General features: G+C 35.7%; 1 protein-coding gene across 1 annotated transcript in view; it reads left to right on the top strand.

The window, feature by feature from the left end:
* The window catches only part of LOC140732072 (probable acyl-CoA dehydrogenase 6), a 40,414-nt gene extending 23,985 nt beyond the window's left edge, over positions 1–16,429 (top strand). The window contains exons 4-9 of the mRNA XM_073054213.1: positions 2,387–2,493; positions 5,273–5,440; positions 6,859–7,032; positions 8,968–9,129; positions 12,421–12,571; positions 14,389–16,429. Of these exons, the coding sequence (XP_072910314.1) occupies positions 2,387–2,493; positions 5,273–5,440; positions 6,859–7,032; positions 8,968–9,129; positions 12,421–12,571; positions 14,389–14,482 (856 nt within the window). The 3' untranslated portion in view covers positions 14,483–16,429. The remainder of the gene's footprint in view (positions 1–2,386; positions 2,494–5,272; positions 5,441–6,858; positions 7,033–8,967; positions 9,130–12,420; positions 12,572–14,388) is intronic.
* Positions 16,430–16,663: the final 234 nt, after the last annotated feature.

Here is a 16,663-nt window from a genome sequence, read left to right as displayed (position 1 = left end):
TTTGACAGCAACAATCATCATTTCTGACACAAGGAATAATAGGGCAGGTAACCAAAAGTTTAATGAAAGGTGTGCTTTCAAAATAGTATTTTTTTTTAGAAAGCAGAATTGAAAGTTAGGGAGTGTTGAGCATGTTTGACAATGGTGGAAAAAGCACTGGAGAAGCACAGAAAACCAAATGCTTGCAGGGCTGGATGGGTTTGAAAAATATTGAGAGAATTTTAGACTTGAGGCATTGTTAAACCATGTCTATGAGTGGAAGCATAGTAAATAAACAGGATATGGGAGTTGGAACACTGAGCGAAGAATCAATACTAATATTTAGTCTACCAGTAGTATTTATAGTTTAATTATCCCTTTCAGTCAAAGCTTTTCATTCACTCACAACTGAGAATAATTAACCATGGCGTAAAGATATTGGTGGTGAATGTTTTGTAATCATAGGCTGGATTCTCCTGAAGACTGGAAAGTGAGAAGTTTCTACCTGTCAAAATGATGCTGGATTGAAATCATTATGTATTTATTATTTCAGAGCAGATTTCCAACACCAAAGTAATCTTCATGGTTATTTTGTATATTTTCAGACCAAAGCCTGTAAATGGAATTTGTGGTCAGCATAGACATGGTTGGCAGTAAAGCACAATTTTGTGCCGTACGACTTTGTTTAAATAGGATAGAGATTGCATTGCAATACTTCTTAATTAGGAAGTAATTCTGTAAGTGGCATGAATGTTTTGCTATATTACTCGTTGTTGCTGTAAGTGATGTGATATAACTTTTATGGAAGGTCAATGATTCGGTCAGAATCTTTCCTATAAATAAGAACAAATTTGGGTATACAACTTGCCCAAGTGATCATACACTTTAGTGTAGTTAGTTGGTTGTAGAATTTCTTCATGAAAATACTCAGAATTGTGCCCTTGGTTACCAATGCTGTGAACTCTTGCACAAGAGCCAAGGAGTAGAAAAAATGATTTTTCATTTAAGTAGCAATAATGACATCAGTAAGCCTTTTATAGCACCATGCTTTGTGTGCTATGCTATCCAATTTATGTGAGAAGTAAAGAGGTTTAAAGAATGCTAAGTGACAACTAAGGTTTTTGTTCTGGATTCCACCATCCACTGAAACAGCAGATTCTGAAAATGGAAACAGTGAAGCCATCTCTGAGGTTTTCACATGTAACTGAGTGGCTGCTCTGTGGAAGCAGGTTATCTGTAAGGTAAACGAGGAGGTACAGGAGACTGAAGACACATAAACAGTGATTTAGGAACAGATTCTTTCCCTCTACCATCAGATTTTAAAAGGTCACGAACCCATGATGATCTATGCATCATTGTGGCTGACCACCACCTCGTACACTTCAGCTCCCTACCTCTTCTAATGATATAATTGAGCTAATAACATTACCTTGTTACTCCTTTTCGTTTTGCACTATTTATTTATTTTAACTGATTCTTACGACTTTGCATTGTACTGCTGCCAGAAAACAACACATTTCTTGTCATACGTCAGTGATGTTAATTCTGATTATGAGTAGTATTAATGACATCTATGCTTCTACAGCAATTGTCACCTGCATCAGTAAGTGTATGTGATTGCAGCCTTTGCAGAGGAGAGCATACAGTCTTCAAAGAAGTCGTATCTCTTGCCTGTACAAAATCACCTGCGTAAGCATAGAGGTCGAGACCTTCATGCTTCCTGTCATTGGCTGCATTCAGTCAGTGAGAGTATGCTAGCCATGTAGTGATGCATCTTTAGCGCCTCATCATGAAAATATCCCATTTGTGACCTCACAGAGTCCTCTGGGGCTGTACAAATGCATGGATTACTCCTTGTGCCATTGCACCAAATTCCCAATAGCTGGAGCCTGATAAAGTCTCATATAATTTCCTGTGATGTGCACCACTCTCCTAATCTGTTCATCATTGTGGTGCTGTTTTCTGAGATGGTACCATTGGCTTTGAGGGAAGGATAATGCATGTCACGTCCAGTCTCCCGGCAAAGAGAAAATAGAAATGATTTTCGATGAAGGTTACAAAATGAACTATAATTTTGTTGATACAGCAGCCCAACTGTCTTTACTGATTAAATCAAAGGAGTTGTTGTCATCACTTGTGCTCATGGTATCCACCTTATATAAGTACCATAGCCACTAATTTTACATGTAGTATCAGTGTAGATGATTAATGAAAAGTAAAGTCTAGTTTCTAGACAAGAGTTTATTCTTGAAAAATCAGGATAAAAACCAATCCAAAGTTGCATTACTCATTTCTTGCAGTATAAAGCATATTTTTCATTTATTGGTGTCAAATTCTTTGCATTATAAGGCTTTGGTGACTAAGGAGGTAAAAAAAAATCCAAAATTAGCTTTAATTCCTTTCCCAGATTTGGCTCAGAGGAATTGAAACGCCAGTTTCTTCAACCTACCATCGCAGGGGACATGGTAGCCTGCTTGGGAATCAGTGAAGCTGGAGCTGGATCTGATGTTGCAAGTACATACTTAGTAACAGTGTGGAACATAGCAATACAAATAATGTTAAACGTTTATTTGAGCTATTGTAAGACAAGTACTAACATAGATTGTACTAAGTTTGTGACTGTTTGTGAGTGTTATTTAAAACTACTAAGCATGACAGTTTTTAGATTTTAATAGAAATCTGATAGAGGGGTAGAATCTTTCATTTTAGTAAAAGCCAAGCTTTTAATAGGGTGAGAGAGGAAAAATAATGTACTTTGTTTTGCCAGAATTCTGATTTATCTGTGTATTGTTGACTTTGCTCAATCATTATTTTTGTGAGTTGCAAGCTCAGTTTGGCCATATTGTTATACTAGATGAGCCACCAGCAGTATAACCACATTTGTTTTCAGAATTTAGTTTTTCTATTAACTACAAATTGAGGCTTCAGTTAATTTTCCAAAGAATTGCTTAGAATTGCCTGTGTCATAGTTGGGCAATAAGATGAGGAGATAGAAAAAAAAGCTAATGAAAAAATGTAGAATTTTAAAATCAAACAAAAGCACAGTGGTAGAGTGGATCAGAGTAAAAAGTAAATTTAAAATACAATTGTTCAGAGTGGAACAAAAAGAAAATAAAGGCACTGAGAGTCTAACTGCCCGATTCTGCTTCCAATCATAGAACATAAATATGAATATCATATTAATATTTTTTGTTCATTGAAATTTTTATCCCAAATATAATTAATTGAAACATTGTCATAATGTCATTTTTGACACTTATTTAATGTTCTCTTTCTAAATGGGGCTTGACATTAGTTGCATCCAAGACAAGAGGGTCAACCCTGTGATGTTGTCTGCAGTGCACAGAAGTGGTACTAACACTTGTGTTCAACATTTATGAACTGTCATTTGTAGTTTGTGACTTTCAGCTCACCAATTGATTTCCTAATTGAATTATGTAAAATCAAAGTGTACCTGCTATTCCCTTGAATAATCATGAAAAGAACTAAAAGTTCAAACTTAACCAAAGATTTTTCAAAATGTGTTGCTGTTCCAGATTTAATTGTTGGATAGCACTGTGCATGTTTTACATGGCTGAAAGTCAGTGTGCCTCAACTATGAAAACAGTCTCCCATTTAGATATGGCTGGTATCTTACAGAAAATAAACTAAACATAATGCTGTTGGTTTAATGTTTGCATGAATATTGGGGAAGTGCCGTGAAACAGTTGTTCATCTTCTTCTGCAGGTCAAGCAGATTTAAGAAAGTAACCCCTTTCCCTCCAACTTTGTGAAAAACCTAAGAGATATCAATAAATAGAGAGTGAGCACAAAGAAAAATTAAAGAACAAAATGGTATGAATAAGGAATGGAAATGTTTAGCTTTAGTTGGAGTTCTGTTTATAAGATGTTTTCATTTGATGAGACTTAATAGCTCCCAAGTTTGTTTTAATAACACAGTGAACCTGTTATTGTTTTTTATTTTATTATTTCAGGTGTATGTAAATATTACCTATTAGGTCAGTGACAGGGAAGTTACTTCTACATTCAGTAGCTAAGGTTTATAGAAGAAAACAGTCTGTATCGGTGGCAGTGAAGCCATCTGTTACTGAACACTAACTTGCCTGGAAGAATCTAATAAACTTTGTGGCGTGGATTTCTCTTTCTATGACATTAGATTTGTTGCAACCAGTAACAATGATGTCGTGAAGCTGGCTGAGCAGCTAATCATATTGATGAATTCTTATAGACCGGATTCTAGGAAGTTGAAATAATGTTTAATATTATATACTGTACAGTAAATAATCTGGTCGGTTTATAGTATAAATTTAAATATTATAAACTAAGCAGTAAAAAATTAAATCAATGAACTATATTGTTGAGGGAATTATATTCAATTTTCAAAAAAGGTGGTCTTTAGGACTCAAATTTTGATAATAAATTATTTCTTAAGAAATAGGAGCAGGAGTAGGCCATCTGGCTCTGCCATTCAGTAAGATCATGGCTAATCTAGTCGAGGACTCAGCTCCACCTGTGTGCTTTTTCCCTATAGCCCTTATTTCCCTGCTATACAAAAATCTGTTTACCTGTGTAAATGAAAGTATATTTAATAAAGTAACCACTACTGCTTCTCTAGGTAGATAATTTCACTGATTCACAACTTTCTGGGCAAAGCAGTTTATCCTCATCTCTGTTCTAAATCTATTCCTCCAAATATTGAAGCTATGTACCCTAGTTCTAATCTCATTTACCAGTGAAAACAACTTTCCTGCCTCTACCTTATACCTATTTATTTAATAATTAAATCCATTTCCATAAGGTTACCTCTCATTCTTCTGAATTCCAAGGAGTACAGTCCTAGGTGGTTCAATCTCTCCTCATAGTTTAATCCCCCTCATCTCTGGAATCAGCCTCATGAACCTTTTCTGCACTGTCTCCGAAGCCAGTATGTCTCTCCTCACCATATGACATGAAAATAAGTATGATGTACTTTCTAAAGCATACATTTGTTTACTGACATATTTTGCAAGAGAAAACTGTGAGTGAGTGGTTGTATGTAAATGATTGCTTTAATCCTGGTGAGCAGGTTTATTGTAATTTTACTTAGATCAAGTAATTGCTTTAACATTTCCTGCAGTGGAGATTTAGAATTCACATTAAGTGTATATTTTCTGAAGTTTCTGAAGGACATCCATTGAGATCTAGTTGACAATTTTATTGCAACAATTTTGAATTCATGCCAGTTTTGGATTACTATCTTTTGTAGATCTTGCCCTATTTTGTTTTACATCTTAAAACTTGTTCATCCTTATAGATATTGGGACAAAAGCTGTTAAGAATGGAGATGACTACATAATAAATGGAGGAAAAATGTGGATAACTAATGGTTGTCAAGCTGACTGGATGTGTCTTTTAGCAAACACCAGTGATGGGCCTCCTCACAAAAGCAAGTCTCTTATTTGTCTGCCTTTGAAGTTACCAGGTAAGAATTTGAGCATGAAATACACATAAAATGAAAGGTTTATCAAAGGTTCCACTGTACTGTTAATACATAATTAGATGTCAGGAATTTTGTGAGCCATTTGGTTTCTATTCATTAAGTGTGAATTTGGATGTCTCAGTGGTTGCGACCTGACCCAACCCTGCACAGTCAGTAATGTTTACTGAAATACTCACTTATTTGATAAGGTAGCACTGTAATTGATGTTTAAGTATGCCCAGATTTATAGTAAAATTATCTTGAGAACACTCAGTATGGTCCTAGAATGTTCAAAATGTTTCCAAAGAATTTTTTTTTGCATTTTTTTTTCTCAGCCACAGATTTTTAAATATTGAAAGCAATTAGTTCCAATCATTACAACAATGTCTGTAAAGATATCCACTGGATAGTATTTTATGCCTTCATCAAGGCTTCTGCTTACAAAACCCTGGAGGTGAATGGTATTCCTGCATGAAACTAAAAGCCTGTAACTTGAATTTGGATTTTTTAGGCTCAGCATCAAAATTGTAGCTTCTCCCCCTGAATCCATTACCATTAGTCACTCAGCTCTACAGATAGAGCATTCTAATTTTCAGCCTGCATTGCTTTAATATTTTGGGAAGGTAATTAGAAAATTCAAAATGGAGGAGGTGAGTGAAAGAGAGAACGGGACCTGAGGGGTATAAAACAAGTAGGAAGGGAGAGAGTCCAATTATAAAGAGTTGAACTTCAACGCTATTGTTTATTTACCTATGTTTGTTAGGAAATTTAATTATTAATACCTTCCAGCAATGTCATGGAAGGTATTTAGTTTCTCTTTTTTATTTAATTAATGAAAAATCAAATAGATTGACTCGACAAACAGCTTTGAAGGAATAGATCGAATTGGTTGAAATGAGTGAGGGCGAGATTAAGACCATTTCTGTATGTGTTGAAAGATGAATACATAGCCTCATTAATCCTAATGGGTTTAGACAGATAGAGATAAAGGCTGAAGTAAGAAAGGCAGAAAATATATGAAAAGTAAAAGAGAGAAATGAAGATGGGAGGAACTTTGAGGACAGGGAGAGCAGAAGCAACACATATGGAGATCTATTTTTTCTCCATAGTCCATCCTAAACGTAGTTTGAAGCTGCTGGTGGCTTTTTCCTCGCACTATGCATCATTCAATGATCTGATAACGCATTGAACAGTGTATGTCCACAGAGGTAGTTTTGGGAGCCTGGTATCAGAGTGCATGAAGTGTCAGTCTGGGTTATGACCTTAAATTTGTAGAAGGACCTATAACTTAAAATATAGTTCATTGATTGTTTGATTTAATAACCAGTACTTATTCTTAATAAGTATTTCTTCAATATAGGAAATGCAGTTCAAAGTACTGTGTGATTTAATTACCTCATCATATACTTAATATTTTCCAGGAGTTAATGTGGCTAGGAAAATCGATAAGTTAGGCATGAGATCATCAGATACAGCAGAGATCTTTTTTGAAGATGTCAGGGTTCCAAGAAAGTATCTTATTGGGGATGAAGGAATGGGCTTCACCTATCAGATGTTACAATTCCAAGAAGAACGTTTGTGGGGTGTTGCAGTAGGTAAGTAATTTCTGCTGTTCACATGCAAATTAGATATTTTTAATTGGACTTGTGGAGAGGAAGTTGGAGAATAAAAATTGAGAACTTAGATTATAACTTAAATCAATGAAAGAACAACTGTAGCAAATTGAAAGTTTTAAAAAATGTAAAACACTCCAGATTATGTAAAAAAAATGTGTATTTACAACTCTGTATTTAGTTAACAATAAAGTCAAAGACAAAATTTTATTCTCAGTCATAAAGAGGAAAAGCAAAGTTATACGTATTTGTATATTGTATTTCAGGTTTTAATATTTACTGTATTACACAGATTGAATTATGTACAGTAGTCATTTGATAAAGACCTTACAATTTTGGAATATTACTTGGCCTTCCCATATAAACAGAAGGCTTTGCTGAGAAATGCTGCAGGTAGCATGTAATCCAACCAATGTAGATCTACTTGTTTAATGTACTGCTTCTGGAAATTTAAGGATAATCTTCTAATTTGTAGTAAGTCTTTGGTAAACAAGCTGCCTGCTAGTGTCAGATGCATTTTTAATGGGGTCACCAGCTAGAACTGGTTTCCTGGAATTTTCGCTAATATATGTAGTGCAGAATCCAGTTTTATTGTGTACTGTTTCTACTGATGGAATTAAAATTTTCAATAAAGTCGTCCCCAAATCATTTGGTTTCTGACAAATGCAGTACACTAGTAAATCTCTGCTTTACCTGGGAAGACTGCTACAGTGTTTGTACATGGAAGGGGTAATGTGAAATATTAGGTATTGCATCTCCTGTGGTTGCATGGGAGAGGATGTGGTTGGTAGAGATAAAAGTCTAGAGCTGGGAATTGCAAAAGGAACAGTCTCTTTGGAATGTTGAAAGGGGCGGGAATGGGAAAATTAGTTGTGGTGGAATCTCATTGAAGATGGCATAAATTTTAAAGGATTATATAGCAGGGGTGTCAAACTCATTTTAGGTCACGGGCCGGATTGAGCAAAATGCAGCTTCATGCGGGCCGGATCAGTCGGACGCGTGCGAACGCAGCTTTCGTTGCCTCCGTTTTTTCAGCCTGCTCTCATGTGTCTCAGTCTCTGCTATAACTACAAAGTGTTTCACTTTACAAATTCCGTTTCTTATGAAGAAGACTGCCGAATAAACACTAAAAACCCTGAAAACCTGGTACCTGAATAAACTCAGCATTAGCCATATCATACGCCATAGGCGCTTCGATTACTGGGGCCAGCTTTAATAGTAATTAGATATTATCTCGGGGGCTAAAGATAATTCCACCGCGGGCCTTGAGTTTGACATATATGATATATAGAATGTGGAGGTTGGTGGGTTGGAAAATGAGCAGGAGAATATACTTCTTATGGGTGGGGAAAACGAGTGAGAGAAGAGGAAAGATGAGATATTTTTGAGGACTCGATTGACTGTAATGGAGTTGCAGTCAAGATCAATCAAAAAGCAAGACATCTCAGGGGCATTCACCCAGCACCGATTCCTGTGATAGGTCACTGTCTACTGTTGTGATTTTGCAAACATGATCCTTCACCTTCACCCGCTATTTCCTACGTCCATCCAATTTCTGATTTATTTTGTCAGATTAGCCAGGATGCCATGGGTGCTGGCTTTTTTGTTTCAGTTTCCCCAAAGGGACTTTGTTAAAGTTCATGCTGAAATCCATGTAGATCATACTAACTGACCTAGCCTCCTCGTCATTTTCAGTCAACACTTTGGAGGATTGGAAGATTCTATTAAATTGGTGAGACAGTACCCCCTCTTACAAAGCTATATTGATTATTTTTTTGATTAAAGCTTAGCTGGAGTATATTGTTGGACTATTTTCTATATATAATCAAGATGACTTCATACATTAATTTGCTGTGTGGGTGTTTGTGAAATATCATTGCTGTGAAATCACATCTTTTCTTTCCTTCTCTCTTGCAGCATTGAGACCGATGCAAAACGTCATACAAGAGACAATTGAATATACACGACATCGTAAAATTTTTGACCAACCAGTGCTGCATAACCAGTCTGTGCACTTCCGCCTTGCTGAACTTGAGACCGAAATTGAACTACTTCGTTCTCTTCTTTATCGTTGCATTGGTATGAAGCTTTGGTAACTCAATTACTTCTAAATTCAAATAGTATTACTTTGTTGAAGTAGATTTCAGTTACTCTGGCACTAATCTTAAGAGTTGTGTGGATGTCTAGGGCAGAAATGGCCTGTCCTAAGGTTGTATCAGGAAATCTAAGAAAATGAAGGCTGATCTTATTCAATGGTGCTCTTAATTTTTATTGCACTGGTGTCCCCAGAAAGTGAACTGCAAAAGCAAATCTTTATGGGAAGGAGGTTAAAGCTGGGACTGTACAATTGGCTTTCAGTAGTGAGATGAGTCAAGGGTTCAGGGGAAGTTGATCAGGGAAATGAAGACAAGATCTGGATCACCCACTCTACACAATTTCAAGAAGACTCTGCTAGCTTTGGTCTTGGCCTGTTAACTGGTTGATAATGGAACCTAGTAGAAGGCAGTAGGATAAGGGTAAATTGGTCCTGATTTATCTTCCCATGCTACTGAGAACCTGCCAGCTGCATCTTTTTTTTAATTGCCCTGCTGAAAATATAAAGTCAGACTCTAGAATACATTGCTTTCAGTGTTATTTAAAATATTGAATTTTGTTAATAGTAATTGTTCTGATTGCTGATAGTAGATAGAAACCATTGTAGGCTTCATAAGATTTTCAAGCATATAACCAAGACAAGTGAATACCCTTGGAAAAGAGAGGAGTTGTTGTGGGTAAATTGATGCGGGTTGAGTACCTCTTATCCAAAATGCTTGGAGCCAGAAGTGTTTCCTATTTTGGAATATATAATAAGATGGCTTGGGATCGGCATCATTTCTGTCTCTGAATTTACGTGCTACCAGTAAGCATTATTTGTCTTGTGCTTGTTCATCGCATAGATGTACTTAACAGTAAAAATTATTATATCCCATTAACGAAAGCATAATGTGTGCAGGGTAACAAAACCAGCACGGCAGCATTGGGAGAATTCCTGCTTCAGCTTTTGAGCAAAAAAAAACAGCAAGCTTTCATTCTTTAACCACGATGCTGTGTTTTGATTAAAAGGTTACAGTACACTCTATTTGTATTTTACTTTTTTTAGATTTTATGTAAGGGAGAAAAACATTCAACATCATTGAGTTGTTCTATGTTAGATTTTCATCAGCAACGATCTTGGCAAACTCATGAATCTTTCTGCTGCTTCATGATCAGCAGATGCATATCACTAGAAATCTTTAAAAACCTAACGCCATACCTTTTTAAAATTTCTGCACCAGCCTGAAATTACCTTCAATTTTCAGTTCATCGTGAGCTTTGCTTGTTTCATGATCAGCAAACCGTTGAGTTAAGTATGTTCACTCTGACATTGGCAGGATACTTGGTTGTGTGGAGGAGCAGAGGCATCTGGGGGTACATGTCCACAGATCCCTGAAAGTTGCCTCACAGGTAGATAGGGTAGTTAAGAAAGCTTATGGGGCATTAGCTTTCATAAGTCAAGGGATAGAGTTTAAGAGTTGTGAGGTAATGATGTAGCTCTATAGAACTCTGATTAGGCCACACTTGGGAGTACTGTGTCCAGTTCTGGTCGCCTCACTGTAGGAAGGATGTGGAAGCATTGGAAAGGGTACAGAGGAGATTTACCAGGATGCTGCCTGGTTTAGGGATCAGAGATTATGATTATGATTATCATTATGATCAGAGATTAAGGAAGCTAGGGCTTTACTCTTTGAAGAGAAGGAGGATGAGAGGAGACATGATAGATATTAAGAGGAATAGATAGAGTGGACAGCCAGCACCTCTTCCCCAGGGCACCACTGCTTAATACAAGAGGACATGGCTTTAAGGTAAGGGGTGGGAAGTTCAAGGGGGATATTAGAGGAAGGTTTTTTACTCAGAGAGTGGTTGTGTGTGGAATGCACTGCCTGAGTCAGTGGTGGAGGTAGATACACTAGTGAAATTTAAGAAACTACTAGACAGGTATATGGAGGAATTTAAGGTGGGGGTTATATGGGAGGCAGGGTTTAAGGGTCGGTACAACATTGTGGGCCGAAGGGCATGTACTGTGCTGTACTATTCTATGTTTCCAAATCCACTCTTTCAATACACGATGGAGATCTTAATTTTTCATTTTATGCAGTGTTTTTCTATTTTCATTAACTTCTGTTCACTACATGTGAGGTCACTTTTCAGAACTGTCTGTGGTGTGCAGAGATATGTGCATCGCCTGGGAACCTTCTCAGTGCCTTGTGGAGTTTTCCAGTTTGGAATCACATCAGCGCTCAAAAGAACTTTGGATTTTGGAGGTTTTCAGATTTTTGATTTTCAGAAAAACTTATATTGGAAATGTTGTTAAGTTAGTTTATTTATTTAGTGTGACACAGTGCAGAATAGACTCTTACAGCCCTTCGAGCTGCGTTGCTCAGCAACCCCTGGTTCAACCCTGGCCTCATCACGGGACAATTTACAATGACCTAGTGGTACATCTTTGAAAAATGGGAGGAAACTGGAGTACTTGGAGATAACCCACACATTCTATAGGGAAGACATAACAGATTCTTTGCAGATGATGTTGGAATTGAACTCCAAACTCCGAGCTTTAACAGTGTTGTGCTAAATGCTGTGCTACCATGGCACTCTAAGTACATGAGCTAAATTCTCCCTGTAGCTTGAGTGATATTACGAGTATGGCAAGTTTTTATGAGAAAGTATAAAGATATTTGAATTATTCAGAATGAACATACTTGATTCATACTAATGTGTATCTAAATAGTTAATAGTATTCTAAATAGATTTATAGGTGTGTATCATTTAATTTAATTTTTTTTTCTTATTTTCAACTGCATTTAAAAGGGAATAGATTTTTTGCTACATTGTTCAGGTAAGATCTCTGAACATTTTTTAATACCTATTGTAACATGAGACTTAGCTTAAATAATTTATTAAAACACATCGCAACATTAACTTGCTGAATTTATCAGGGAAATTTGTATTCACGGCAGCAGTGGTACTCTGCTTCCAAAAAATATAATGTCACAATATTCAAAATTTGTAAATGTCACAAAGAATAACACAAGTCCAGGACCTTTTAGAAAGGTCATCGGCCATAAATGTTAACTGTTTCTCCTCAAAGTGATGCTGAGAGTATGCCCAAGGCAGAAAGTGTTTGAGACTGAGGTGACATTTCACCTAAAGTTACCTTGTAGTTATAATATTATGTCAAACCTGGTCTCCTTGTCCTTATCCATCAGCAATTATGAGAATTTTTATAGCAGTAGGCTTTGTAATGTTTCCATCATATAAAAGTTGAGTTGTGTTTTTTTTTTCTTAATTCAGCTCGATATATTCAAGGAGAAGATATGACCAAATTAGTCTCAATGGCAAAGGTGAAGGCAGGCCGCTTGGTTCGTGAGGTTACTGACAGCTGTCTCCAATTTTGGGGAGGCATGGGTTTTACCAATGAATTGTTGGTCAGCAGAATGTATAGGTAAGCAATTTTTTTTTAAAATGCAGGAATGAAAAATGCAGCAATGATTTATTTAACTTTATAGAGAGCCTCCACTGAAAATGCTGTCTACTTGTTTTTTTAATATCCAAATTTTGTCACAAATGATAACCATAAAAGTGTATTTACAACTAAGCCAACAAAGAGAACTGAAGATGCACAATAGAAAGTGATCAAATATTGCTAACAAACTCCAGGTCCAACGAAGGACCATGCCCTCAAGGAAATAGTGTATTTTCATAGTTGTATTGAAACTTCAAGCTGCTTCTTGAATAATGTCTGCATTCCTTTGTTTAAATGTTATTTTCTTTATTACCTTTGCACCTTCATCAATTTTTAATTTAAGGTTTTAAGGAAAATTATTTGTTAAAATCTGTCTTTGTATTTCGACATACCAGGCAAATTCCATTGTAAGAGTGAACTTTCCTCCATTTCCCTGTAAATGTACCATTACTCCAATGATATTCTCCTTCAAATGACAATCATTTTTTTGTAGCAAAGCTATTTTTTATTCATTTCAAAAAATTTAGTAAATAAAGGTTTTGCCATATTACTGCTCTTTTTTTCCTTTCATTATTTTCTTTTCAAAGAGCTGGATCAAATTTAGGTTCATAGATGCAGAAACAGCATCTTCAGTCTACTGTCGCCCTGACAACCATTTATAATAATTACATTTTATTCTCTTTAAATTCCCATCAACATTCCACCATTGCACTTACCTATGACTTTGGTGTGGGAAGGGACTAAGAACACACAAAATAAATCCACGTGGTCAAAGGGAGAACGTGCACATTCCACATTCCACACAGCATATAAGGCTGGAATTAAGCCAAGACCATTGGTGATGTGAGGCAGCACCTCTACCAGCTGCATTATAGTGTAAAATATACCATTACCTAATACCAGTTTCCTTTGGCTTACCCTAATTTTAATGTCATAAATTTTATTACTTTACAAAGATCTTGAAAGTCTTGAAGGCATTAAGTAATCTGATATCCAAACAATCACTTTATTTCAATAAATCATTGTAGCGCAGGATACTTCTTAGTTTTTGCTGCTTGTCACAGCAATAAATGTAGGAAATTAAATATTAAAAGATGATGCTTGAATCATTAGTCTGGATTTATTTGGAAAATTCTGCCATTTCTGCTTGGAACTGCCAAAACTTCCATTCTTATCAATTGGGATTCTTGGGCTAGGGATACAAATTTTCATGAACACCTATTTTCAGGTTTTCTTTCCAATTACACACCGATGTTGGATCGAGTGTCAAAGTATCAATCTCCTGTACCCCACAATTATACTAGAAAATCTGCCTGATGAATCCATGCCCAGTCTAACTTTGTGCAGGTTCAATGACACCTTTCATTTCAATAGAGAAAACGAAGGAGGAAGAGTTAGATTCAGCTGTTTTAAAAAAAAAAATAAAAAAAAAAAAATTTCTCTAGCATCCTATTTGTTTTGAAAATGTTACAAAATGAATTGTCTGATTTATTTTTGAGTGTGAAACATAGCAAGTTGTTTGGTAACTCTGAAACATGAGCCTGAGGGAATACTTTGGCTAGCTGTCAAAGCATTCCTGTATGTGGTGCCCATACATTATGTTATGGCCCTTGGGTCATATACTAAGTGACCACATTTCATCCGTCTTCTTTCAAAAACTGGCACCAAAAGACCTTCAACAAGCAGTAACTGGATAGAGCGAGAGCAGGATATTCTGGGTCACTGATTTGCTCAACTAGGTTTCATCATATTTTGTATGCACCCAATGAATGATTGTTTTCTTATTTTTCCTTGAGGGATATGAGATTGCTGTCAATTGGAGCTGGTGCAGATGAAGTCATGTTGTCCATCATATGCAAGCACATGGGGACTTTACCTGGAAGGACATGATTGATTAAAACAACAGCTAAATCAATCAAAGGACAATAATAAAATCAAAATGTGATTGCGTTAATTTTTGGTGTCTTCCATGTGTCATTTTATGATTTTCATGAAAGATTTAGAAATGGTTAACATGAAGGAAAGTAGGTAAATTTTATACTGTGTGATGCATAGTCTTTTCTAGAATGATTATGCTTTGGACATGAAAGATCATTTTCACTTGTACTAATGGTATCTTTCAACTCAAATAATGAAAAATTATATTTTTATGTAGTTTAATCCATTATCTAACATCATACTTGGGAAGAAGCACTATTTCCTTTTATTTAAGTAATTATACCTGGCTGTGTTAGTACTTAATGGTACTTGATACCAAAGTGTGAAATTGTTCTCAGCTATGAATTATTGGGGCTTTTCCAGCTGGAATATTTGTCTTAAGTAATTAACAGATTTTTATAATTCATATAGAGTTTTGATAGTATGAAATAAAGAAAGATTTATAGTGCCTTCAGTTTAAAATTCTGGATGGTTATGTTGAGGGAAAAGCAATTATGCAGAGTACTACAGTACAAATAAATATTTGAATTGGAACAAACTATTGTTCAGTGGAAGGAAAGGGTGTTTGTTTTCTTTAAATTCTTCCAACTAAGACCTATAAACCTCTTATTATTTTACTTTTTTATGACAGAAGGTTTTGTAGTTCCACTAGCTTGCTACTGTTTAGGGTCATGATCTTCTTAAACTCAGTGGTGTTTATTACAAGAGATGTTGGAGAGTGACTCCATTCAGCATGTGAAAGTTAGCATTCAAAATAGCTGATGTCCAATCTTGTACTGTGAGAAAGGAGGGACAGGTGACAAGTGAAGCAATTCCAAGGCCAGTGATGCACCATCAATAACTCTCGGAGATGTGAGGCGAGATATAGGCTTTTATTGGCTGGAAGAAAGAACAAGCAGCAATTGACCACCACACTACATCCTGGAGACTGAGGCTGGGGCTGTGTCTCCAATCGCCTTTATACCGAGGTCCGTGGGAGGAGCCACAGGAGCAGTCAGCGGGGGGGGGTGTCCAGACGGGTATATGTAGTTCACCACAGCCAGAACACATTTCTAATGTTAAAAGAACCTTAATGCTAAGTCTGTAAGTGGTAATGGCAATTTGGGATAGTGAACCTTAGTGAAGTTAGAAAATATTTCCTAGAGTATTAAAATAATTATATAGGTAAAGTTTTGGTTAAAACATTTAACACAAAATACTCAAGTGATTCATTGTTTATTTAAAACAGTATGAACACTGGATGGTAGTGTTGAAATCCACTATTCTGATGTAAAAATCCTGAATCTATCAATCATATTTTGGGAATATAATCAAAATGTTGCAGACCGGAATTCTAATGGCTTGGCAAAATACTGGCCAAGATGAATATGACCAAATATAAACCATGGGTAAGAGAGATTTTTGTTGAGAAGCTCTGGAGAAAAAAATTGTAATTTCTCTCCTATGTATCACTTTAGACTAAAGTTGAATGTTTTCTATTAGTTATCATGTTGATACCTTAAAACAGGGTGACATAGTTGGTTCTATATCTTATTTTAGTACAGTATTAAACCTTATAATTTTATAATACTGGTTTATCATTTGTGTTACAAATAAGATGTTCAACTTGAGCACCTTTAATTCATAACCAAAATTGTGAAGATGAAGTAACAATAATAAAATCTCCAAAATATGATATGGAAAAATGAAAAATGTACACAGTCATATTTCTCTGAACTTGCTCATCTTCAGTTAACACAAAAAGAAACATGTTTTTGTTACTATCTCAGCTATGTATTTTACCTTGATTTTATGCAACAATTAAAAAGGAAAATAAGGATGTGCGGTATTACAATTTTGAAACTCATACAGACTGTGTGATAATTTTTGGTATTAAACTGAATAGTTACTTAAATAAAATGTGTTATTTAAATGAAATAATAAAGAACCTTCCACGCAATTTAAAAATTATATTAACAAAAACTGTATTTTAAGGACATACTCAATAGGTTAAACTGTCAAGCAAACAATCTCACACATATTGAAAACTAATTTTTAATAATAGTCTAATTTCCTAAACTGTTTAAGTATCTATGTTTTGTCTTGACTTTTAATTCATCCTCTCTTTCAATCTACTTTTTCTTTAGGTATGAT

This window comes from Hemitrygon akajei, chromosome 8 (genome assembly GCF_048418815.1).
Source record: "Hemitrygon akajei chromosome 8, sHemAka1.3, whole genome shotgun sequence".
NCBI lineage: Eukaryota > Metazoa > Chordata > Chondrichthyes > Myliobatiformes > Dasyatidae > Hemitrygon > Hemitrygon akajei.
Note: the sequence above shows the minus strand (reverse complement) of the source record. Positions and strands in the feature narration are given on the sequence as shown.